Raw genomic sequence first — 27,297 nt, forward strand, 5'->3', positions numbered from 1 at the left:
TCAAGATTACCTACAAGATACCCAGCCATGGGGGCAGCTCCTACTGTTGCTTTCATTCCCTCTCTCTCACATACAAGACTCCAGTCTCTGCTCACTGAATCACCTTTCTAAACATTTTTATGATAAGTTTTTAAAAGCGAACTTTTCTATATATGGTTACAATGTATTTGGTGCATTATTTGCCAAATGTACCACTTTTCTGCACTACCTCTCCGATTTTGTTACTACTCTATATTTTGGTCCGTTGGGTCATTCAAGGATGCTGGATGGCCAAAAAAAAGTTTCAGAGTCCCTGGATGTCTAGATATCTAGCTATCTATGAAGGTAGGTAACAAAAATGTAAAAAACACCCATTTTTTCACAATTTTAAAAATTATTTTTTTCATCAATCTTACATCCAATCTACACATTTTATACACCGAAATGATCGTTTATTCATGTAAAAAGCGCACATAATGCTATTTTGGCCAAAACTCTAATTTTACAGGGTGTCCAACAAAAAGTGTATTTTGGATATCTAGCGTAATACCCAAAATACCTGTCCGAAAAAAATCATTTTTTTTGGCTTAAATCCTGTGTTTTATCTGTGTGCATATGTGGTATATAACGGTTTGGACCACCCGGGACTATAAGGTTGTCAAATTTCACTTTGGGACACCCTGTAAATGTGATTTTTGCGTCTGTAGAGCTAAAACTTGGTCCAAATTGGCTATTTTTTTCAAATTACTCTAATATGTGTCTTAGTATGTTTGGCCATAGTGTTTTCTGACCAGATCAATAATTTCATATTTTTGGACACCCTGTATTTTCAAAAAAGAGAGAAAATTTTTTTTTGTTTTTTTTAAATTTTTTTTTCTTTTTTTAAGTTACTTAAAACTGTCATATAGATACAGATTTTGACTAATAACATTAATATTTGCCTATTTTACAAATTTTTACACTTTTGGGACACCCTGTGCATGTTTTTGAAAAATGATGGTTTTTGCCCATTTTTTGGGGGAAGGAGTCGTTTTAGGGCCATAGACTATTTCTTTATTTTTGTAGAACTTTTTAAGACACATCATTAGTTATTTATGCAAAAACCGCAAAAACCGAACCGTTTTGCGGTTTTCTCCGCCAAAGGCAGAATTTTTTACGTTTTTTGCCGTTCCCGAGGTTCTAATGGACATTTGTGGTAAGAAGACGTTGATTTAACTGTGAAATACTTTTATTTAGGCATTTTAATTTACTAAATTTCATATGAAGAAAATTTTTTTGTATATCCAACCGATTTTTGTCAAAAGGAATTTCAAATGCACATGATTTATGTTTCTTTTATCACTTATGTTATAGCAATTATTTATGTTACATTCACTTCATTTTCTTGCTTTAACAATTGAAATCCATCTCGACGAAAAACGGTTAGCTGCACAAAAAATTTTACTTTATATGTAATTTAGTAAATTAAATTACCTAAATAAAAGTATTTTAGAGGGATCTTGATAAATCAACGTTTTCTTACCACAAATGCCCATTACAACCTCCGGAACGGCAAAAACGTAAAAAAATTCTGCCTTTGGCGGTGAATAACGGCAAAACGGTTCGGTTTTTGCGGTTTTTGCATAACTACTAATGATGTGTCTTGAAAAGTTCTAACAAAATGAAGAAATAGTCTATGGCCCTAAAACGACTCCTTCCCCCCAAAAATGGGCAAAACCATCATTTTTTAAAAACATGCACAGGGTGTCCCAAAAGTGTAAAAATTTGTAAATTAGGCAAATATTATTGTTATTAGTCAAAATCTGTATCTATATGACAGTTTTAAGTAACTTAAAAATAGAAAAAAAATTTTAAAAAAACAAAAAAAATTTTCTCTTTTTTTGAAAATACAGGGTGTCCAAAAAATCTGAAAATATTGATCTGGTCAGAAAACACTATGGCCAAACATACTAAGACACATATTAGAGTAATTTGAAAAAAATAGCCAATTTGGACCAAGTTTTAGCTCTACAGACGCAAAAATCACATTTACAGGGTGTCCCAAAGTGAAATTTGACAACCTTATAGTCCCGGGTGGTCCAAACCGTTATATACCACATATGCACACAGATAAAACACAGGATTTAAGCCAAAAAAAATGATTTTTTTCGGACAGGTATTTTGGGTATTACGCTAGATATCCAAAATACACTTTTTGTTGGACACCCTGTAAAATTAGAGTTTTGGCCAAAATAGCATTATGTGCGCTTTTTACATGAATAAACGATCATTTCGGTGTATAAAATGTGTAGATTGGATGTAAGATTGATGAAAAAAATAATTTTTAAAATTGTGAAAAAATGGGTGTTTTTTACATTTTTGTTACCTACCTTCATAGATAGCTAGATATCTAGACATCCAGGGACTCTGAAACTTTTTTTTGGCCATCCAGCATCCTTGAATGACCCAACGGACCAAAATATAGAGTAGTAACAAAATCGGAGAGGAAGTGCAGAAAAGTGGTACATTTGGCAAATAATGCACCATTTCCATACGTCTGATCTTAAGATATAACTCTTGAGCCTGTTGAAATCATCGTATCTACTATAATTCAACCATTAGGGCTCCTGTGAGGTAAAAGGTATAATTTAGCAATCGAAGAGACATATCAAACATTTCCATCTCTTAGATAATTAGAATGTTGACATCAAATTTGTCAAAATACGATAGAATAATTTTTTTGATCTTAGATCAATTAGAAAAAAAGTTGGAATGTAATTATAAAATAAATTCTTAAAATTTTATTACGTCCACTTTAAATTTTTGTTTAGAAATTTGGACTAAATTTTTATTTATCTACACACCTTACCACTTTAGTGGAATGAGTAAAAATAGATCCTGTATTTTATGTTTATGTAATAAACTTTACCTCTAAATAAATATATCCATCTACACAAGATTCAGTTACATTTGTGTCCAAATTCATACGGGTACAACCCTCCACTCTCCAGCTGGTATCATCATAACTCTTCAGTGTAGAAATATTGAAAGCTGCCAGATATTCATGGGGCGGGTCAGGGGGGTCTCCAGGCACTCGACACCTGTGATCTGGAGTAAAGCCCACAAAGACCCAACCCATCAACTGCATAGAGGTTAGAATATAGGGTAGAGAGAAGAGAACGTAATTAATCTTCTGCTCAAGCCCAAATTCACCTAATTCCACTAGAATATCGTCAAATATGACTCGTTTTATGATTGTATTTTTAGCACAGGCTGTTGTTTGGCCATCATCGTCGCCCCCTCCCCCCTCATCCTCCCCGAGAGTCAGGGATTCAGTTTCTGAGAGTAAATCTGGTTCTGGGGTGGCCAAGAGGGGGCTGTCTATCACATAGTCGGATGATTTGGCTTCGTCTTGTTCTTGTTGGTCTGAGTCAGATTTGCGTAGGTTCTCTATCATTTTGCTATCATCCAGTGACATGCTAGAAACAATAATAGCATTAATGCAAAACCAAGAGGTTTGTTTCTTTACCTATTGTATATCTTGTATATTTGAAATTGTATTTACATCAGACGCCTGACTTTAGGATTATTATAAAGGATATTTGGTATTACTGAGAAAAGAGGGATTTCACATCAGAGACGTCCAAGGAGGGGTATATACCTCAACCAACCAATTTTGGGAAATAAATTGGTTTAACCCCAACCCCCTAAGACTTCTGAAACCTCTAATTCAACCCCTACCCCCTCCCCAACTTAAAACCCTAAAAAAGCTTTTATGGCCTTGTTTAGAAATATTCTTTTTGATTTGAAAAGTAAAAAATTTGCTAGATTCTAGATATGACGAAGAGATTAAACGCTTAAACGCTAATTATTCCATAACTGTACATACAATTTATTTGGAACACAACAATTATTTGATAAATACCTTAAGCAATAATAATATTTTTAAAAAGATAAAGCCTGTATTTATATAATTGTATAAACCACCCTGTTAAAACTGTTGGGATTATGCATATATGCTATTTAAATGAAAGCAGTCATTGCTGACATAAAATAGAAATAACGGTATTCTAATACCCTAGAAATACTTTTTGCGGTCATGTAAAATTTAGTATACATTTGTAATTGATTTTCAAATTAACACCCTTCAACCATACAAAAGGAAAAAATGTCCTTAATATTAGTTAGCTTTCCAATAATACAAGAAAACAAATTAATTCTTATAACCTGACTGCAATTATATTAATGTTATTGAACTTACTCAAAATAAGGATGACAAAATACATGAAAGCAAAGCTCTTAAAATCAGACTAACTAATGATCAATGCTTTTAAATTGTATAATCTTTAATAAAAAAATTTGTGCACGTTTATTCTAAAACGGCTTAAAAACAGGATTAATAATATAGGCATACTTATATTTTAAGACTTTATCATAGAGATGCTTCGCTAATAAGATTTGGCTTTCGACCTAGGAATCAATATTACAGTAAGGCTTCGAAAACGATTATTATCCATTGGATTAGCACCGGTTGTCAGCAATATTGAAAAATTATTACAGACAATTTTCCACGAATATTAAAAAAAAATATCATAAAGTAAATGACAGTTTTGTTAGTCCAGGCCTTTTAAACTTATAATTTTTATTTTAATATACGCGAAAAGCTGTCTAAAATACGATGCTGGAAATAAATGTCCTAAAATAATAGATAATAGTATGAGTTTAGGTCTAGGGTAATCCCATTTGGGTGAAATTACAATCAGTACATAAATTATGTTTTTAGTGTGGAAATATCAATATTATGTAATAAGAGAAGTTTAATATTTTCAATCTTCTAACTTGAAATAATTTTGCTGATTCAATGCATTGTTGTTTTTAACTCTGTTGTTTTAAATAGAAGCTACTCTATAGGCCTTGTTCGAGAAAGATTGTATGACTAAACACGCACACGCTAAAATGTATATTAGATCTTTTCATGAAAATACACTTTTTCGAATTTTAGTCTTCTGCTAACCTAAAAAGTTACTTTAGGAGCCTAGAAATACATGTACAAAATTTCAGCTCTCTATCTCTACTGGCGACCTAGCGCCAGGCATGTAAAATATCAACAGATAACGGTAGCACGGCGGTTTTAACAATATCTCAGCAATGTGCAGGTTTTAAGCTCTTCTGCATATTTCAATTTAAACACATAAGGGCAAAGATATATTATCCCAAAAATCTTTTGTCAAAGTCTACTCTACACCTAGCGCCAGTCAGTTTTCTAAAATCATGCATTTTATACCTGTGAAAATAGAAATCGCCAGCGCTAGGTGTAGAGTAGACTTTGACAAAAGATTTTTGGGATATTATATCTTTGGCCTTATGTGTTTAAATTGAAATATGCAGAACACCTAAATTCATCTTCCAAGCCATTCTCTAGGCATTTTATTTTTTTTTATGAAATAACGGGATTTTAAAACTGCCCTTTGAAAAGGCCTAAAAAATATCTTTTTTTGTCACTTTTTTCACTGCTCATAGTTACAACTTATTAAGATATTATGCCCAGTTAAAAAAAATCGGCGCCTCCAGCACCAAAACCGGCAAAAACTGGCAGTTAAACTTCTGTGCCCCTACTTGCCCCCCTCTTCGGTAAACAGTAGTTATCTCAAGAAGTAAAAGAGATTTCAACACACAGAAAGAAAGCTTTTTAAAAAAAACTGAACTAAGTAACTATTACACATTTAATTTTGGGACTTTCCTTCTAGGGACTTGTGGAGCAAAAGACCCACCAAAACACTAATAATATTAATTCTGAGCTTATTTTTTAAAGATATCAACCGGATTTTTTTTTGAAATCTTTTGATCCCATAATTGAACTCAGTAACATTTACAGATTTCATTTTGGGAATTTCCTTCTAGGGTCTTGTTTGGCAAAAGACCCCCAAAAACTAAAAATATGAGTTCTGGACTTATTTTTAAAGATATCAACCTAATTTTTTTTGGGAAAACTTTTTTCACATAACCAAACTCAGCAACCTATACAGATTTCATTTTGGGACTTTCCTTCCAGGTGCTAGTGGAGCAAAAGACCCCCCAAAACACAAAAAATATGAGTTCTGAGCTTATTTTTAAAGATATCAACCTGATTTTTTTAAAGAAAATTTTTTAAATAAAACTGAACTCAGTAATGATTACACATTTCATTTTGGGACTTTTCTTTGAGGGGATTGTGGAGCAAAAGACCCCCCAAAACACAAAAAATATGAGTTCTGAGCTGATATTTAAAGATATCAAACTGATTTTTTTAAAGAAAACTTTTTTAACATAACCAAATTCAGCAGGGGCGTCCAAGCTTTTTTTTTACCCCCCCCTGAAATCTGTTGGTAAACAAAATTTGCCCCCAGGGTAAAGTTTTTTTTGGGGGGGTAATTTAAATTTTATTAAATATTGATATTTTTTTTGTTAGAGATTTTTTATTTTGGGGGGGTATTCAAAATTTTTTTTCCAAACAAGCCTCTAGAAGGAAAATCCCAAAATGAAATCTGTAAATGTTACTGAGTTCAATTATGGGAACAAAAGATTTCAAAAAAAAATCAGGTTGATATCTTTAAAAATAAGCTCAGAACTCATATTTTTAGTTTTGGGGGTCTTTTGCCCAACTAGCCCCTAGAAGGAAAGTCCTAAAATGAAATCTGTAAACATTACTGAGTTTCATAGACGTCCAAGAGGGGGGGTAAAGTGGGGCTTACCCCCCCCCCAAACGAATTTGGGGGTACTGCACCCCCCCCCCCCCCCCCCAAAAAAAAAAAGCTTGGACGCCCCTGCTGAGTTCGGTTATGTTAAAAAAGTTTTCTTTAAAAAAATCAGTTTGATATCTTTAAATATCAGCTCAGAACTCCTTAACTTAAAGTTTCCTATAAAAAAATCAGATTGATATCTTTAAATATCAGCTCAGAACTCATACTTTTTGTGTTTTGGGGGGTCTTTTGCTCCACAAGCCCCTCAAAGGAAAGTCCCAAAATGAAATGTGTAATCATTACTGAGTTCAGTTTTATTTTAAAAATTTGGGGGTAAATTTTGGGAAGGTATACAAAATTTGCCCTGGCCAACAGGTTTCAGGGGGGGGAATTATCCCCACCCCCCAAGCAAATTTTACCCCCCCCCCAAAAAAAAAAAAGCTTGGACGCCCCTGCTGAGTTTGGTTATGTTAAAAAAGTTTTCTTTAAAAAAATCAGTTTGATATCTTTAAATATCAGCTCAGAACTCATATTTTTTGTGTTTTAGGGGGTTATTTGCTCCATAAGCCCCTCAAAAAAAAGTCCCAAAATGAAATGTGTAATCATTACTGAGTTCAGTTTTATTTAAAAAATTTTCTTTAAAAAAATCAGGTTGATATCTTTAAAAATAAGCTCAGAACTCATATTTTTTGTGTTTTGGGGGGTCTTTTGCTCCACTAGCACCTGGAAGGAAAGTCCCAAAATGAAATCTGTATAGGTTGCTGAGTTTGGTTATGTAAAAAAAGTTTTCTCAAAAATAATTAGGTTGATATCTTTAAAAATAAGTCCAGAACTCACAATTTTATTTTTGGGGGTCTTTTGCCAAACAAGCCCCTAGAAGGAAATTCCCAAAATGAAATCTGTAAATGTTACTGAGTTCAATTTTGGTAACAAAAGATTTCAAAAAAAAATCAGGTTGATATCTTTAAAAAAAAGCTCAGAACTCATATTATTAGTGTTTTGGTGGGTCTTTTGCTCCACAAGCGCCTAGAAGGAAAGTCCCAAAATTAAATGTGTAATGGTAAAGCTTTCTTTCTCTGTGTTGATATCTCTTTTACTTCTTGAGATAACTTCTGTTTACCGAAGAGGGGGGCAAGTAGGGGCACAGAAGTTTAACTGCCAGTTTTTGCCGGTTTTGGTGCTGGAGGCGCCGATTTTTTTTTAATGGGCATAATATCTTAATAAGTTGTAACTATAAGCAGTGAAAAAAGTGACAAAAAAAGATATTTTTTAGGCCTTTTCAAAGGGCAGTTTTGAAATACCGTTATTTCATAAAAAAAATTAAAATGCCTAGAGAATGGCTTGGAAGATGAATTTAGGTGTTCTGCATATTTCAATTTAAACACATAAGGCCAAAGATATAATATCCCAAAAATCTTTTGTCAAAGTCTACTCTACACCTAGCGCTGGCGATTTCTATTTTCACAGGTATAAAATGCATGATTTTAGAAAACTGACTGGCGCTAGGTGTAGAGAAGACTTTGACAAAAGATTTTTGGGATAATATATCTTTGCCCTTATGTGTTTAAATTGAAATATGCAGAAGAGCTTAAAACCTGCACATTGCTGAGATATTGTTAAAACCGCCGTGCTACCGTTATCTGTTGATATTTTACATGCCTGGCGCTAGGTCGCCAGTAGAGATAGAGAGCTGAAATTTTGTACATGTATTTCTAGGCTCCTAAAGTAAATTTTTAGGTTAGCAGAAGACTAAAATTCGAAAAAGAGTATTTTCATGAAAAGATCTAATGTATATAATTAAGCTTACGAATTATATTATTCACTAATAGTATTCTTCTTTACATGTTTAGGCTAAGAAAACTGGCATTTATTGGTAATGAGATCGAATGATCTCTATAACTAAATCAATTGTCCAATTGTTCAAAATTGACCATGACTTCTTAGAAATTAAAAAAAGATTTTTAACAATATATGTAGCTCTTCAAAGTTATTCATTAATATAGTAAGAATAGTAAGGGTCATATTTTATGGCTTGATATAGACTATAATAAGTATACATCTTAACAAGGAAGACAACATCTTTTACAGCGAAGCTGTAAAACGTAAAGGCAAATGAACGTTAAAACTTGTAAAACATATTAAATTTAAAAAACAGAATCTAAATTTATGAGTAAAAAAATGTATGTAAATTTGTGGCAAAATTGTTTCAATTCAGGATACTGTTCAAGGACATACATATTTAGGACTTTTTACAGAGATGCTTTCATTGTAACAATATCTTTTTATGTAAAATAAATAATTATTACAAAAATCAAATAAACATAGTTATAATATATATTTAAAAATTGTTGTCAAAAATGTTATAATCAACATATTTTATACAGACTTTCTGGTACCATACTCTAAGAGTTATTTAGAGACGTTACAGTAAAGCTGTATATTATAAAGTATGGCCAAAAAACATACAATTTGACATATAATCATGTTCTCTGTAATATTAATAAATTTCATTTGTTTAAGATTATTATAAAAAAATATAATAATTACCTGGAGTACTACAAATATTGAAATAACAACATTAAAAAGTTGGAATGAGTTGACTGAAACTGAATTCAGTGCTTACACTAACATCATACTACAGATTAAAAATGTGCAGTTTTCTATTCATATACTTTTTTTTATGTCATATCAATTTTGCTTATTTCATGTAAAATATCGTCAAATCAATTTCATGAATAATCCGGATTTTTGGAAATTAGTAATATTTGCGTTTTTCTTTTCTTTTGTAAAAATAGATTTTTTTATTATTAAAAATAATATTTTTTTGTTTAAAATTTGGTCAACTGTGGTTAGTGTAAGGAAAGCTAGCAGAAGAAAGTTATTTTTCCCGAGTATAGTGCAATGTACTTTACTTTCATTAATACAGTGTTTTACACATTAGATATTTGATAGAGTAATCAAATACTGGTTTTTATATTTAAACTCTCGGCTACGCTGTAAGTCATTAAAGGAGTATAAAATTTCAGAGGAAAAATAGCCATGAACCTGGCCAGAACTCTGAAATTATGTAATCAATCGATGCAGTCATCATCGAAATTTTAATGGACAAAAAAAATCGCGCTATTTCCTATTACAGGATAAACGAAGATTTTTTTACCATTAAAGTTGCACATCTGATATTATAAGCAATATTATGTACTATTTCTAACGTCTTTATTTTGCCGCGGTAAAAGGCTCGACCTAACACAGAAAACTTTATATGATTTTGTCTGTTATACGTACTTTTTATTTTGTCTGCTTGATTTAAAATCTCGCGGTAAAGCACTGGTAAATGTAATCTTAGACTCTCTCTTATCTTAAATGTGGTTCTTTTATTTTATTTATCACAAAACTAATTTGTAAGATTAGAATATTTTTCTGTATAAAATTCTATTAATTGTATGTGTATTGTGTATAATGTATATGTGCTAAACTACCGGATAATATGTGTTTTCCAGCATCGGGGTAACGTTTGATGGCTTCTTTATTTAAGACTTATGCATATTGGGACGTATATATGTAATGTTTTAATAAGCTCTGTTACTTTTTAATTACTTTGTATGTCAGTGCGTAACGCTATTGAAAAAATATAATTTTCTTGTCTGCTAATTAAGATTTTTTTTGTGAAGATATCCCTTTCACAAGAGCATACAGTATACAAATTACTTGGCCTGTTAGGCCTTAGGTCATTGTTAATATTTTTTTTACACTTCGTTACTTATGGAAGTTGTTATTCTTGTCCATACACTAATTATTTTTATCCTTATATAAATAGTCTTAATTTTTAAATTTGCTTATAATAACTTATTTACCAGTTTTATATAGTTTTTCTTATGCGTAATTAACCCTTAACGGTCGGGAGGGGGGGGGGGGGGCGTTGAACGCCCCCCCATCCGGTTTTTTCTATCTCATTTTCTGTGTGTGAAAGATAAAGAGCCCAAACTGCTTGACTTTTTAAGTATAGGTATGACACATAACTGAGAGTTGGAATTTTTTGAATATCTCCATCCTGGCGGGCACAGGATGCCAGCAAACCTGGCAGGGTCATCCAGGTAAAGAGCAAAAATATTTTTTTGACTAAAACAAAGCATTTTATCATACCAAAATACTAAAAAATCCCCTAGTAGTACATCCTTATATGAAATACAGGTGTTCAAGTCACTTTCATGTTCCAGGTATGATCCTGCAGGTCCTGATTCTCCAGGTCTCCAGATATCTTTAAAAGGCTGCTGTGGCCGCAATTTTTGACTTAGATACTTCAAATTTTAAACTTAAGCTTTTCTTACATGTCTACATAACGTATTAAAATTTCATGAAGATCCGCCGTTTTCCCGCCGACCGCCGACTGCGGCGGCTGGCAGCTGCCAAGTACAGCTGCGGCCGCTGAAATTTATATTTTGATATTTCTAATGTAAAATTTACATAAAAATAACATTTTCTGGGAAAATTTTTTTTTTCTAGCTTCAAAAATAAGAAAATTTCAGCCGTTTGAAATTTTAAATAAAAAAAGACCTAAAAACAAAGGTTGTTAAATAAAAGGGTGAAGGAAGCGAAAATTGACTTAGACATATAAAAGGTCGGAAATTCATTATCAAACAAGGGACTTGCACAAAAAAATTTAGCCCTCTAGCTCTAATAGGAACTGAGATAATTAGGGGGGGCGTTGAACGCCCCCCCCCCCCCCGACCGATTAAGGTGCGGCAAGGGGCCCGACTGTAAAGGGTTAAACAAAGATGACAATATCCATAAGTTCAAAAGTATCATGGATGGAAATACAAAAAAAGAGATTTAAAGAGCAGATATTAAGGGTTCATTAAACAATAATATATTAATAGGAATAACGAAGCCGTTGACATTTGTATTTATATATTTTTGTAGAATGAATGACAGACCGGCGGACTAAGTTAATTACACACTAGATGCTTATTGTGATATCATAAAAAAAGTGCAGCCGTCTATCATAGACGAGAAAGTAACATTTTACCCATACATACTGGCTTACTGACGGGCATACTGACGGACGGAAATAGGTACAAAAAATTATAGAGTAGCTTTGCCACTTCAAACATATTTATAATGTTAAAATGAGTCTGGAATCAACAATTACGAAATTTCCTAAAACAAGTTACATCTTTAAAGATTATAAACTATTATACATTTATATTTATTTTATTAATGTAAGCATTTTAAGCAGCGGGGCTACTTTAGAGCTTAACATGTCTGACCTTTAGTTTGTCATAAATTCTACGGATAAATATAAGATTTATTCAGCTGCTATTTAAGATAGACGGCAAATATTTTTTGTTAAGATTCGTCTGGACTCTTATGTTCTTCGGTTTGTCCATAACGCTTTAAAGATTGTTTTTTAATGTACTAAGACTAAAAAAAATTGTTTCTAATTTTATTTGATTAACAATGATTTTACATTTTGTCTTTTTAAATAATGACACATATAAAACTTGCAAAATAAAATATATAAAATAAGATTCGATAATAAACAAATCAGTCCAAAAATATACATTTTGAATTTGTATTATAACGTTATTTAACTTCTCTTACTTTTATTTTATTTTAAAAGATATACTTACAGAATATTTTTTTATGAATTAGATCAAACTAATTGTTTGTGATATGTAAAGACAATGTTCAATAATAAAAAAAAATCAAATATTAGATATAAAATAAAAACTACATAGTAGAAAATGATAATTATTGAAATATATAAAAAAAACAATCATTATATGAAAGACTTTTATAATTAGAATATTTTTAAAAAATTAAAAGGTTGGGAAGTTGGAACATTGAGCAGTTTATTACACTAGCCCCCAAAGTTTTATAATGACATTTTCTTGTTAGTCGAAATAACTATGGAGACTTTAATTGAATTTTTGATTGGTTAGTTCATTAAGTTCAGTGTCCAAACGTTACAACAACTAATTTTAATCTACAAAAGGGATAATTTTGTATATAATCTTTGGGAATGTACATCAATTTATCGGCCAATGTCTTATCCCTTTAGATCCCTGAGTAGAACTATAGCGTGCATCGAAATTTTATTACAAAACTCTCACACAGTGCCTTCGAAGGTGCTTTGACTTTAGTGTCAGAACCTAAATTACAGCGGTTTTTGAGAAAATTAGATTTAAAAATTATAAGTTAAATTTTCACCCACTAGGAGTTACCGCATAATCATGACAAGAAAAGCAAAGATTATTTATTTAAAATTTGGAACAACTTTGCTTTTATAAAGTCAGTCATGAAACCTCTCTATATATGATTTATTTAAGGCTGAATTTCCGTGACCTTAGCAAAGCAATTAATAAAATGGCCAACAATTAACTCACTTCAAACTTTTATGAAGAATTTTATAAAAGCAAAGTTGTTCAATAAATTTAATAATAATTTTAAATAAATAATCTTTGCTTTTCTTGACATGATTATGCGTTAACTCCTAGTGGGTGAATATTGAACTTGAAATTTTCAAATCTAATTTCTCAAAAACCGCTGCATTTTAGATTTTATTGAAAAGTGAAATGAAGTTACCTAACCTAGGGTAATGAAATGCACTATGTCCCAATTTAGGTTCTGACACAAAAGTCAAAGCACCTTCATTTGCACTGTGCTTAAATATATCTAGCTGCAAAGCTACTCTACAACTCACTCCTGTGCGTATTGCAGCCTGTCCTGCTATTATCAATAGTTAATCAGGATCTGATTTGAACGCCTGTGTTAAACATTAACCATCCTACCCATTTATACTAGGAGGCGTTAGGGGAGTGTAAAGGGGTGTCAATAAGTACCATTACATTAAAATAAACGCCTTCCTTCTAATTTTTTTCACCCTTAAGGTTAACACTCCTCATCAAAACCACTACATATATATCTGTTAAATTTTAAGTTGATAAAATAAATACTTATAACGTTATAGTATTAAAACATTTTTTGGAATTATAGATTGCTGTCCTTTATTACCACCAACGTTAGGGAATTTCTTCTCTCATATAACTTATATTGGACATAATTATCCTTGTATAAATGCAAATCAATCACAGATTTAGTTTAACTAACGCAATCAACAACAAAAAAATATAAGGAGGTATTGTGGTGGGTTTCTTTTATTCATCTACTTCATTTAATTATCAATAAAATTACCTCTCTATAATTCTAAAAAACTTGATCTTTTGATTAAGCCAAATAACCTTTAAAATCAAAAAAATGTCTATTTCTAAAAAATCAAAATAAAACCAATTAAATCATTTTTAAATAATCTCCTTTTTTAATTGTTTGATAATTACAATGTTACTACTACTAATCTAAATAAGATAGCTACTATAACAAGAGAATTTACAAAATACAGAGAACTTCAAAAAGTTAAAAAAAATCCACCAAACCTCCTTCAGCTTATATCTAATTAAATACCCTGCTTTTTTGTATACTTTATATTTTTCGTCTAGCAGACTTGTACTTGATTATGAGGATTCTCAATGGCTGTGGGTAGGGGATTGATGTGTTCATTTGTATGATATGTTCGTCTAGGTTGACTATTTGGAATTTTAGACTTGATTTTTTCTGTGTACAGGCTGATGGTGTTCATAACTGGCTCTGGCACATGCTTCTCCTAAAAAGAAATGGAATATCTCTAAAAACAAGGATGTCAACATCAACAAAAGCAGAGGTTTAAAATCAGACTGTGGGAAAAACGAAAATTAACACTTGTAGGGTGTCAGAAATAAATTCATATGCAATGTACATTTGTTTACAGTATACTGTTTAAGCACATACTTATTTAATAATTAATCATAGCGATGCTTTTCCTACCTTGTTGTTCTAAGAATCATTTTTCCAAAAATCAAATGTTTAAGAGAATTATATCATACGGAAATTGTTGTCAGAAAAGTTTAAAAAAACAGCATGTTTTAAATGGATGTACGGATTTTTTGGTGACGTTTATAAAGTTGCTACACTTTCAGATTTTTTATCATACCCAACTGTCATAGGAATCATAATGTTAAGATTGAAATCGAAAGGACAATCCTAACTTTTGCAAAGCTAAGCTTTTAAAATCAATGGTGTGGTGTAAACCTAAGATGTATTACTAAGTGTATCCTTCCTTATTCCAATCATAGAATAAGGAGGAATAGAAATGAAAACCTCAAATATTTTAGGGAATATTGAAGAAAAGTTGCGCTTGCGCAATAAAAACATAATATGAAACTTGAATGGTACACATGTCAAGTTGGGACAAAACTGAAATAATATCTTTTTAATGAAAATATATCGAAAAGTATTAGATTTTTCCTCTAACTTTATGTCTCTATTGCATAGAAATTAAATTTATGTTTATCTAATATTGTTTACATTTCACCACTGTCAATGTACTTTATGACTCGATTACGAAATGTAAACGTAACTTGCGTATAACTCAACAATTAATAAAATAATTTATGATAATAATTGAAATTAAAATACTTAAAAATATATAATTGGATATAAACATCTTTTACTCTCAGACCTTGAAAGAATTAAAAATCAGCTGCTAAGGATTTTTTGTAAACAAATTCATGCGCAACCCTAATACAAATGCCGTGATCATTATTTCTTAACCAAATATTTTTAAAGTCATTTTTTTTACTAAATTCATGTTGAAATGAATTTTTGTTTAAAGTTTTGCTCATACTATAAGGTTTTAATCCATTGTGAATAGGACAAATATGGCTGGACGATTGGCTGTATGGCTTTTAGTATACTATTAAAAAAGGCATTTATTTTTCATATCATTTCTCGATAATATCTGAAATCATGTGATTTTACTACAAGCCTTGTAGCCATTTAGGGCTTTCAAAAGTTCCAATTTTATTTCAGGCTAGCCAGGCAGAATCTTCTACCTGGATTCTATTTTATACTTTATCTTCTTTGATTCCAATACAGTTTTAAATTAACAAAATATTTACTTTTGTAGGCATTGTTAAGCTTTAAGATACACTCTAGAATAATCATTATTTAATTTATTTTTAAGCCTTATAGGAACAAACTATTTGGTTGACTTGTATAGAAGCTGAGTTTATCATCCTTCAACTAAAAATTCACCTGAAACAGAACGAAGATGGGAACAAAGAGAAACCAGAACTGGTGAATAAGATGTGTAAACCATCTAAAATATTACATAAAAATATAAAAAAAAGTCTGTACGTCCATTAAGACAAGGAAACCCGCGTTCTTATTAGAGGTTAACCTCACCCCCCTCCCCTCCAGTTTTGAATGAAATTTACATTAGGTAATTACCCCACATAGAAAATATTTAATTGTAAATTTGTTCTGGAGGAAACCCTTGATCTTCAGATGATAAGAGTTAATCCATTCTTTTAATTTTAATTATTGTTAGTAAACTATTAAATAAACCTACACTACACTATGTAGGGAGTGGGCCTGATTAACATATTTATAGATTAAAAAGTTAAACTTACTGAAGATTACAAATGACTTTGGATGAATGTTTGCCGTGGTCACATCCATACAAAGCACAATAATAGTTTGACATTATCACAAGGCTGTACGGACTAAAATATACAAAATTAATAATAAAAATGAAATATCTCTGAAAAGGCAATTGCTTGTCAGCTATTTATAGTTGACTTTTCATATGGATTAATAAATAAGAAAATAAAACAAAAACACGTACACTTTTTAACCAATGATTTGATCAAATTGTTACACTGTGTTCCTATTGGTTAAATTAAAGGTTTGATCATCTAGACTCTTTATATTCATTCTTCATTATCTGTATGAATTATATAATTTGACGCTAAAATAAACTGGCCACTTTGTCAAAAGATATTCAGTAATATTCTAGTAATTTGATAAAAGGCGGCGATTGGTTAATTTTAAGGGCGATGTAAAAATCTGCAATTTAAAGTTGTAATAAAACAGACATTCTATAAAATATGTTAGGTGTCAACACTTACACGTGCACTATCGATTAACCAACCAAAAGCATATGCAGCCAAGAAACTACTTACACATTCATTGCAAAGTAAGAAATAGCCAGGTACAGAGCTATAGTCATTCTTGACTTCCTGTTGGGTTCAGTGACACCCGCCCGGAGTTGCATCAGCGAGGCAGAGAACAGGTACATGACAGCCTCGTAGGCGGCCAGACCAATGACGGGGATCAAGTAGGGTGTCCATGCTCTTTCAACTAGCTCCATAGGCAACAACTGAAATAATTATTTGGTTGTAATTCTAAATTAATGTATAGAAGAAATTAAGTGGAAAATTGCAAGTGGATAACCTGCAAAAACAGCCTTCAACGATTAGCTGCTCTATACCTTGCCTTCTCAGTATGTCTGTGTCGATTATATAGACCCAGTACCCCCTATCCATTCATCCTAGCTGCCACATAAAAAATCAAGAAAAATCCAGGTATATTTTGAGAGCTAAAATAACGGTGACATGGTGGTAAACTTGATTTTAATCTTCCTAATTTTTAATTTCTAGCAACTGTGCTATTTAGTTTGTTTTGATATATATTATGGTGTTCGATACACGAGGGTGCCAGGGGAGGGGGGGGGGGGCTCATCCCCCCTCCCTACTCTGAATAGCGTTAAAATTCTAAACAAATCTAGAGCCTTGATATTTCTGAATGAAATTGTACCTGTGTAATATTCAGGGTTGTTGTCCAAACACACAGATCACGAGTTGCCTCAATTTTTTTACCATACGCTGGGTCAAATTTTGAAAATAATTTTGACAACGGCAAGTGTACTGGATACACGTCCACGAAACTGAAAAAAATTCTTATGTCAGGTTTTATGGGGTTATGAGAGGCCCCGCAAGGTTAGACATTTAAACTAATTCCACTCTCCTAATTTTTAAATTATTTTAAAATAAGGAAAGGGTTAGGTTTGTCAAGGCTCTAAACGCACTTTTTGTGAATATATTTAAAACAGATGCTTGGGTTTTTACCGTTTTTCTATTTGTTTTAAGTTTTATAATAAGTGTCTTATTCTTTGGCTTAACAACTTTGGGGACTTTTATTAAATTTTAATTGATTTGTTCATTAAGTTGCGTGTCCCAACGCTTCAACCACTGATTGTAATCTAAAGAAGGGGTAATTTTGTTTCATTGGGGATGTATATTAATTTATTAGCCATTGTCTTATTTATCTTTTTAGATCCCAGCGTTTTACAGCTTTCATGCTTTCCCTGCAACTGTGTGAAAGCCTATTTCTTAGTCACGCATAAAAAGCGGCACATTTTATTTGTTTAACAATAAAAATGTAAATAATATTTTTAAAAATAAAAAAAAACTCACAGAGCTGGTCCAAACCCAAAGACACATTCGACGGCCAGAAGCAGAACAACCAACCATCCGGTGTGATCTTTTATCTTTCTATCCACACTCTCAAATCCGTGACGGATACCAAGGTGAGCGTACACATGTGTGAGAATAACAAGCAACGTGATTGTGTGACGGGTGCCGTACTCAGTGTAGAACATCAGCTTGCAACCAGTCTAGAAAAAGGCGCGTCAACTGCATGTAAGGATGTGAGCCTCAGGTAAATCAACCTTTTAAGTTTTACAGTTTTTAAAGTCCCCAAATGGGTTTAAAATTGAGGCTTAGACATGGCTGATGTGCGGCTCCCATGACCTGCTTTTAATAATATTACAAATCATGCCAATTAGTTAAATAATAGAGCTCAAAAATACAATGTGATGGAAAATACATGTACCGTATTGATTCATAAAATTTATCCCCGAAAAATAAAATTTTTCAATCCGTAGAAGAAAATATAGTACATAAAATTTTGCAATCCTTCAAAATATATTTGTTAGAACCAAATAAAACTGCTTTATGTACTATGTCAAGAATTTTTAAAAATCCTATTTAAATTGTTGAGGAACTAGGCGGAAGTGCCTATTTATATTTTGCTCATTAAATACCAGATTTAACTGACATATACAAATAATATTCACAGATAAATCAGTAAGTTAGCAGGATGTCTGTGTGTCTGTCTGTAACGAAGTTTCTTGCCAACCGCTGAACCGATATGTTTCTCCTTACCAATGTATCTTCTCATAGGTCCTGGAAAATTTTATATCTATTTTCAGGGTATCACCACCCTATAATATAAGATATATTGCCCCTAAGAAAATTGGCCCCCCTAAAAACATTTTTAAAACTTTTTTTTCTGTAAGTCGATTCCAGGAACATTTCACCAGGAACTGCACCAGATATTTAAATAACAGATGCTTATTCCATAGCATATAGCTATGTATTTGAAAGTAGAGGAAAGTGCAGAAACAATTAAACTTAAAGTGCTCAACAAGGTAATTAAAAGAAAAAAATAACAGCAGCCTTTGCTGAGTGAATAGCATGTGCCAGCGGGACCAAACTATTGTATACCTGTGTATATTTATAAGCTCCATGTGCTGAGTGAATAGCATGTGCCAGCATGGGACCAAACTATTGTATACCTGTGTATATTTATAAGCTCCATGTGCTGAGTGAATAGCATGTGCCAGCATGGGACCAAACTGTTGTATACCTGTGTATATTTATAAGCTCCATGTGCTGAGTGGATAGCATGTGCCAGCATGGGACCAAACTATTGTATACCTGTGTATATTTATATGCTCCATGTGCTGTGTGAATAGCATGTGCCAGCATGGGACCAAACTATTGTATACCTGTGTATATTTATAGGCTCCATGTGCTGAGTGAATAGCATGTGCCAGCATGGGACCAAACTATTGTATACCTGTGTATATTTATAAGCTCCATGTGCTGAGTGAATAGCTTGTGCCAGCATGGGACCAAACTATTGTATACCTGTGTATATTTATAAGTACCATGTGCTGAGTGAATAGCATGTGCCAACATGGGACCAAACTGGACGACAGTACATATCCCCAGGAGGAATAACAGGATCTCAACACCATTCACGTTCTTCCGTTTCTTACTCAATATCTAAAGAAGTAGATAAAAAACTTTAAATTTAGTAGCTTATAGTTGTTGAATTAGAGTAAAACAAAATAGGGAAAAGGAGTTAAATAACTGTATGTCATCCACCCCGAGGACCCTGTACCGACTTTCAAATCAACCAATAGCGTCGGAGATATTAAAACAGCAAAGTCACTACAAACGAGCAGAAATCAATTTGCCAGCAGATGAAAAAGTCCCTAACAGGTGGATCTAAGTAATTGTCTAGGTATACATGTCTTTATTTATAGATTTATTGTTATAGAAGAGCTTTGCATAAAATAATTGTAATTTTTAATTTGCGTTTTAATACCATTCAATTTACTTTTTACAAACATAACGTGAATTGTAATCTGATTTTTTAACTAGTCTAAATAGTAATTGATGGCACTTTAAGATAATTTATTTTCGGTGGGAGTTTAATGTAAATTTTTGGTATTCCCCAAACAGGATTTATGAAAAAGATCCCGCGCGGCATTGCGCATTAATATTTGTATAAGATTCAGGTATATCTACCAGAAAAATATCTCAAGAACAATCTCTCACTAAATTTACACTTTTTATACATAATAGAAAAGTCTAACTTTTTATACTTCATAAAAATTTTCATTAATGTACAAGATCCAACTCCCTCCCCCCTAGTCAACTGAAAATATCATAGAATAATTGATTATCTCAACTCAGAGACATTTTTACTGCGATCCTGTCGCACTATTATTATATTCCACTGTTACATACAATCACCCTTTGATTGCAAAACCTTTTCCTCAATTTCCGAATTATATATTTTTATTTTATTTTTGCTCTTCTTCTATTCCAGACATATTGGAATCTTTAAATCATTGCGTCTAAAACTCTGATAAAACCCAATTTATAAAATTGTATTTTATCACGTGTTAAATAAACAAGTGTTTGTTAGTTCATAAAAAAAAATAAATAGAGGATAATAAAAAATACAAACAGAAGTTAAAAAGACAGATTTTTTTGTGTTTATATTATTTAGATAAATCTATAATACAAAGTAGAACGATGTCTGTCTGTGCCGAAGGATTTCGCTAACCGCTGAACCGATTGGGTTCTCCTTAACAGGATAGCTTCCCATAGGTCCCGGAAAGGTATATAACTATTTTGAAGGGGGGGTTACCACCACCCTCCCAAGAGAAATCACAAAAATCGAATTTTAAAAAATATTTTTCTCGAGACTTCAACGCAACATAGAAAAAACCTGACAAAATTTGTTACCATGTATAATATCGTTTGAAATAAAAAAACATTTAAAGTGCCACTAGAGGCCTCTAGGGGCGTATCCGCTAGTTCTAAATAAAGTTACATTTTCTTTGCTTCTTTTCAAGATACACGGCTGAAATTTCATGTCCATATTTCCATTATTATAGAGCGTATTTCCACATATCTTTTGTGTTTAAGGTCCGATTGATTGATTAAAATTTGTGAGCTCGACTTATTTAATTGTTCAAATTCCTCTTATAGATAAAAATTTTGATATTTACCTGTATAAAAAGTAGGACCCAAAAAATAATAGCAACCGCCATAATCAGACAGAAAACGACAAAATATTGTTTTGAATAGCAGGGGTCATCTGGTTCACTTGGGTCTTCTTGACTTGTAATATTCTACAAGGTTTATATTTTAGTTTTACATATTAACAAGAATAACAGCATCCATAAAAAGCACAAAAATCATGGAAAGAACATTGGGACAATATATCGGTCTGTCGATAATGCTCTTCTTTATACAGATATACTTATAGATTTTGTGTAAAGATTCGCATGGCCACTAAGCATCATTACTTATTATGACCATCTTTCTGCTATGTACCCTTTTTAGCAAATATAATATGCTTTGTTGTTCTACTTTATACATTCATGAGCTTCGCTACTTATGGATGTTGTAATCATTTTTCTTATTCCTTTTGAAACAAGTAGCGGCTACGCCCATAGAGGCCTCTAGGGGCACTTAAGGTTGGAGGGGACGTTAGTGGACTCTGCTTCTTAATTTCAATCTTAAAAAGAAAAAGTAAAATAAAATTCTTGGATTATTTTCAAGGGCCGATTTCTCTTTAGAATGTGGTGTTACCCTCCCACTGTAAAGGAGACCCATATCCATTCAGCAGTTTACGAGATCCTTCGCCACAGACAATAAAAAAACTTTGTATAATAGGATATTTCTGGCGCTGATGATAAGCTTCTTATTGTTTTCAAGACTAAAATTTCCTTAATAGGATCTTCTTTATATTCATCTTTAATGTCGTCAGTTAACTTCTCTTTCTCATTTATTTCATCTGTTAAACCTAAATTTGACATTTTATCTAAAATTATAAAAGATGTTAAAATAAAATTCTAGCATCTAGGGTATCTTTGTTCGTAGGGGGAGGAGGGTGCGGAAATCAACCATCCCGAGTATTATATTTCAAAATTAAAGTTGCGTTAAGCTTTTTTAAAATGAAGAAATCAATCGGTTCAGTGAGAGCAAAATCTTAACGAACAAACAAAAACCATACTACTTTCGGAGACTATTGGCACTGTCAACTGATAAATTTTTTAGTTATTCATCGAATTACACAATCTAAACTTTGATTGAAATATACTTATTTACTTTTAAATTCGGCGCCAATTTGATGTGACAAAATTAATGGGATCATTAAAAAATTATTCTGCAGAAATGGATTTATAATTACTTGGATCTTACACCAAATTGTCATTTGTCATGAAACTTGTGGCTGGATAAAATAACGATACTCCCTATCCACCCCCTTTACACCATGCCCTTTCCTTTAACTATGAAACAATGGGCATCAACAAAGGAACTTTAACACTGTTTGTTTGTTTTAATTTAACTACCGTTTGAGATTATTTTGAGAATATTATATAATATTGTTAGTTTTCTTAAATATTTAATCATTAAACTTAAATTATTTGCTATGTAAGCAGCAACACTGTTGCTTTATAACTGAGATGTATAATTGAAAATACAATAATATACTGAAGCTATAAAGTATTGCATATAAAAATTTTAAAAAACCAGCCACACCTCATTTTCTTTAGATCTAGATATACATACAACATACACAATTATATAATGTTTATGTATTTATTGTAGGGAGTTCTTTTTCTTATTTATTACCGCATTTAATCACAAGGCTTCGATTATTTTTTTTTATAAACTAGATGCTATTGCTTCTCCAATAGCATCTAGGGATTCACAATACATTCTACAAAATAGCAAAAAACTAATCCAAGACTTAGATTTAGAAATAAAATATCCTAAAACCAACCCAGAAGTTCCCTAATTGGTTCTTGATCTTGATTGGATCTTGATTACTGTTAAAAAGGACGAGGATTTTTTACGTTACCGAAACGTACATCAAAACAAGGATGACAACAGCAATAATATCGAAGCTCTAAATTTAAAGGGTAGGCAAAACGTACACTAATACATGTAGAGTGTCAGAACTTAATAAGCAGAATTTTAATTCCTAACTCTAAGTCTAAACAAAATTGTATCTAAATATGATGAAAATTACTTAAATACAGGATACTTTTTAAGGACTTTCTTCCTTAACAGTTAGGGAGTTGAATCTATTTTTATAGAAGCAGAAATATAATCTATGATTATGGTTTGGACCCTCTAAAACTGTAATCTACCTTTCCACTTTCCCCTCTCTTGGTGAAGATATCTTCAACGCCGATACGATTTTTGAAATGTAAGATTCTACTTTCCCCTCTCTTGGTGAAGATATCTTCAACGCCGATACGATTTTTGAAATGTAAGATTCCACTTTCTCCTCTCTTGGTGAAGATATCTTCAACGCCGATACGATTTTTGAAATTTAAGATTCCACTTTTGCCTCTCTTGGTGAAGATATCTTTAACAAGAGAGAAAAAAGTGGAATCTTATATTTCAAAAATCGTATCGGCGTTGAAGATATCTTCACCAAGAGAGGGGAAAGTGGAAGGGTAGATTACAGTTTTAGAGGGTCCAAACCATAATCATAGATTATATTTCTGCATAAAAATGGATTCAACTCCCTAACTGCTTAATGACTTGAATATGAGATGCATCGCATATAATCTTGTTGTTCTAGAAATCAAAAGTCAAAACAAATGGATAATTTTATCATTAAAAAATTTGTTGTCAAAAAAATGGACTTTCTGGTAACGATCATAGAGTTGCTACGCTTCATAAATTGTACCTAACCGTTGTAGGAATCGTCATGCAAAGTTTAAAATCGATACGACAATTTCAACATGTCTTAATTAATGGGAAAAAGCTAACCGTTACCTACCCTTATTATAGAAAGGCTTCGTTTTTGACAATAGACATAATCAATCCTAATTTTGTTCAACTGCGTATGAAAAACACTTTCGATTTGCTCCGATTTAAAGTTACTTTTGTAATTCCAATTTTCAAAACTGATATAAAATTTCAATGGTTAATGTCAACTACATGGCTTTAAATAAAAGTTCTCATGGGTAACAATAAAATGACATAATTTTTTTCAAATCACATAATTATCAATTATCTATGGTATTAGATAAATAAAAGTGGCCATGGTTGACATATAATCCACACACGAAAATATGAATACATACTTGTGGTGGTAGTATAATTACTACGCATGAACTAATCGGCAGTTTGACATGACTTTCTTTCATTTTGGATTTTACACTCTTATAAATTTCTAAATATGTGATTCACGCAACAAACGCGAAAATAACTTGTATATACTACGTTTTAATACTGACAGCAAAGCTACTTCATATTTTGATAATTTACGCCCGTACGTTTGAATATCTGTGTCATTTTTATTTATAAAATAATATGCATAACGCCACCATAAAATAGTTCTGATCTAGGACACACTAGGACGTGCAAAAAATATTGTTCGTTTAAATAGATTTTTTTATTTTGGATTGGTGGCCGTGGGATTGTAAGAGTGTTCTGTCCTTTACTCATAAAAGGTCAATAAAATGTCATATTAAATAGAAAGTTTTCCTGAAAAGCAAAACAAAATTATAAAAACATATTATAAAGGCATTTTATTGGGCAATTTCAATTTTTGATAATATGTTAGTTAGTTCATTTTTAACATTTTGATTTAAAGGATTTTATTGCATACTTACTTACGGGATGTGGTTGTCTTATTGTTATGATATTCTAAATGGTGATTACTAGGTCAATTAGGCATCTCTATAATCCTGTATTAAAGTTTTTTTTTCTGTTTAGCGACATATTTACATACTAGCAACTAAAATTTTTTTTGTGGGGGTGGGTTCATCTTTTAATGGGCGATTTCTCTTGGAAGGTTGGGAGTACCATACCCCAAAATAGTTATAAACCTTCTCAAGACCGGTGAGAAGCTTTAAAGGAAAACCTTATCAGTTCAGTGGTTAGCGAGATCCTTCAGTAACACACACAAACAAACAGAATCAGATCCAGTTACTTTATTAGAAGGATTATGTTTTTTAATATTAAAAGTGATGTCACTGGTCGTTTATCTGTCTTAAATGATATACTTCGCTTTTATGAATGTTGTCATCCTTGTTTTGAATCTTAAAAGTCACATCCTGTCACTCTGATACAAATATCGTAACTACAAAATCTTATCTAAACCATTATAGTGCAGTGCTTTCTTTTTAATTTAAGGGATTTTATATAAAATATATGTATATAGAATACTGAAATGTATTTTAAATTTAAATCTGAAATATAATTTAAAGGTTTTTATTAATCAGAGTTTTTACTTATTATATGAATTTGCCCTGAAAAGTAAAATCAACAAGACTTAGGGGTTTTAAACATATTTTTAAATTTTTTTCAATCTTGCTTTACTACATTAGTTATTTTTGAACGAGCCTTATATCGTCTATGGCATTAAGTAGTACAAATTTTTTGTCCAATATGCTTTGAACTAATGTAGTTCTTCATTTAGGTAAGTTTACATTAATCCGGGAAAGGTTTTATGCTTTAATAAAAATTTAGAAAGATGCTCTACATGCTAGTGGTACAACCTCAATTACATCAATATTTGCTAACCCTCTACCCCCTAAATGTACAATAAATATAACAGACAGTCACACATCCTTACGCCATTTAAAATATAATATTTAAAAACTGAGCCTTCCGAAAATTAGTCGTATAATTTTTGCGCTTCCTTTTTTGCACACCGGTTCATTTTTTTGCCATGTCCTTTTTTCTCCTCCTTTCTCGTCTTGAACAATTAGATCTCTCTCCACCTCTCTGTCTCTCTCTTTCTCTGTCTCTTATTGTCTCTCTCTGTCTCTCTCTGTCTCTCTCTCTCTATCTCTCTCTGTCTCTCTATCTCTATCTCTCTCTGTCTCTCTCTCTCTCATTGTTATACAAGAGTTACGTAATAAAAGATCAATGTTGAAGATGGTACATAAGGGTACTGGGCGAAACAAGATTAAAAAACCAAGCATCGTTGAATGGACCATGATAGCCAGATCACAAAAAATATTTTGTACAAATTTATCTATAAAACTGAATAAAAGTTTTCTAAATTCAAAGAAGGGTTATTAACAAAAGATTTTATTTAAGTTTTAGATTTTTTTACATGATTTTGGAGGATTTTTTACAAAAACAATTTTGGTCAACTGACTACCATCGATACTTTTTTTTTAAAGAATCCACCTCTGATTCTAATCAATTTCAATTATGTAATATTTGGGTATGTTATTTTTGATTTCGGGATGTCAGTGCCCCAAAAAATGTTTCCTCTATTTAAACAAGACCTACAAGTTTTAAAATATTTGGGATAGTAATGGGGGAAGATTAATTTGTCTTAAATTCATTTATTTCTGAGATATCTTGAAATACCGGCTTTCCAAGGCAACTTTTACACAAATTAATTGCATTAAAATATTCTATGTTCCAGTGCACTATCCCTATATTTTCTGGCTTGATGAGAAGATGGGCTGTAATGCAATTAGAAAATGGAGGGAAGATTTTTTTTGAGAGTGGGGGAGGGGTGTGTGTTACAGATGAGAATTGTCAGGGATATAGGGATAGGGCAATACAATTTATCTCTTAGCCCGCTCAAGCTAAGAGGGAAAAAACTCTTTTATAATTAACTAAAATAATTTTGCTTTGAATTCTGCTCATTTTGAAATTTATTGTCTGCTAATGTTTGTGTTGATTATTTGAATAGTGTAATATATGTATGCTAGAAATTCAACTATATCGCGGCATTCTGTGATAGTACCTAAAGTCAAACAAATAGCCAAAATAAGAAATGTTTCCGTTGGTTCTAGTAAACAAAGTCCAAGTCATCTCAAAGAATTAATTTTTGATCCATTTTGTCCCATCAATATATCTCTGGAATTTCACAGTTTCTTTAAAATCTGCAAATACTTTTTGCACAAATGCGCGTATGAAAAAATTGTAAAAACTATAAAAATTGAAAATCTATTTGGAATTTAATAGAATATTTTTGATCATTTAAATATACATAAATTTTTATTACTCTGAATGATAGTAATGTAAATGTATTTGCGAGTTTGATTGCGCACCCGCTACAACCATTCTTGTTTTTCATCTTTTTAATTATATTGTGTTTGGCTTTCTGT

The 27,297-nt window shown here is 31.8% G+C and overlaps 2 protein-coding genes across 4 annotated transcripts in view; both read right to left on the reverse strand.

Moving 5' to 3' along the window:
- Positions 1-9,354, reverse strand: part of LOC145317087 (organic cation transporter protein-like) — a 22,714-nt gene extending 13,360 nt beyond the window's left edge. For both annotated transcript variants that reach the window (XM_080157989.1, XM_080157988.1), the window contains exons 1-3: positions 9,225-9,354; positions 2,888-3,437; positions 11-107 (exon numbers count right to left, since the gene is read on the reverse strand). In XM_080157989.1, the coding sequence (XP_080014115.1) occupies positions 11-107; positions 2,888-3,436 (646 nt within the window). In that variant the 5' untranslated portion in view covers position 3,437; positions 9,225-9,354. The remainder of the gene's footprint in view (positions 1-10; positions 108-2,887; positions 3,438-9,224) is intronic.
- A 3,980-nt stretch (positions 9,355-13,334) lies between these two features.
- LOC145317090 (uncharacterized) lies at positions 13,335-22,079 on the reverse strand. 2 transcript variants are annotated; one of them, XM_080157991.1, is made up of 9 exons: positions 21,925-22,079; positions 21,202-21,324; positions 19,544-19,681; positions 18,026-18,225; positions 17,367-17,496; positions 16,733-16,929; positions 16,181-16,273; positions 15,804-15,867; positions 13,335-14,334 (listed from the first exon to the last, which is right to left on the reverse strand). In XM_080157991.1, the coding sequence occupies exons 1-9, from the start codon at positions 22,012-22,014 to the stop codon at positions 14,167-14,169; spliced, it is 1,203 nt and encodes a 400-aa protein (XP_080014117.1). In that variant the 5' UTR covers positions 22,015-22,079; the 3' UTR covers positions 13,335-14,166. The 2 variants fall into 2 exon arrangements, with proteins under 2 accessions (XP_080014117.1, XP_080014118.1); XM_080157992.1 differs by lacking the exons at positions 19,544-19,681; positions 21,202-21,324; positions 21,925-22,079 and adding an exon at positions 19,118-19,192.
- Between the last annotated feature and the right edge of the window lie 5,218 nt (positions 22,080-27,297).

This window comes from Acartia tonsa, chromosome 4 (assembly GCF_053477335.1).
Source record: "Acartia tonsa isolate MP-2025a chromosome 4, ASM5347733v1, whole genome shotgun sequence".
NCBI classification, from domain to species: Eukaryota; Metazoa; Arthropoda; class Copepoda; order Calanoida; family Acartiidae; genus Acartia; species Acartia tonsa.

What these genes read in the sequence shown, in the direction of transcription:
- LOC145317090 (XM_080157991.1), bottom strand. Translation starts at nt 22,014, where the DNA reads ATGTCAAATTTAGGTTTAACAGATGAAATAAATGAGAAAGAGAAGTTA. An exon ending in GGGTCCTACTTTTTATACAG is followed by an intron (nt 19,682 to 21,201) that starts GTAAATATCAAA and finishes CTACTTCTTTAG; the next exon opens with ATATTGAGTAAGAAACGGAA. An exon ending in CCATCTTCGTTCTGTTTCAG is followed by an intron (nt 14,335 to 15,803) that starts GTGAATTTTTAG and finishes ATTTCTTTTTAG; the next exon opens with GAGAAGCATGTGCCAGAGCC.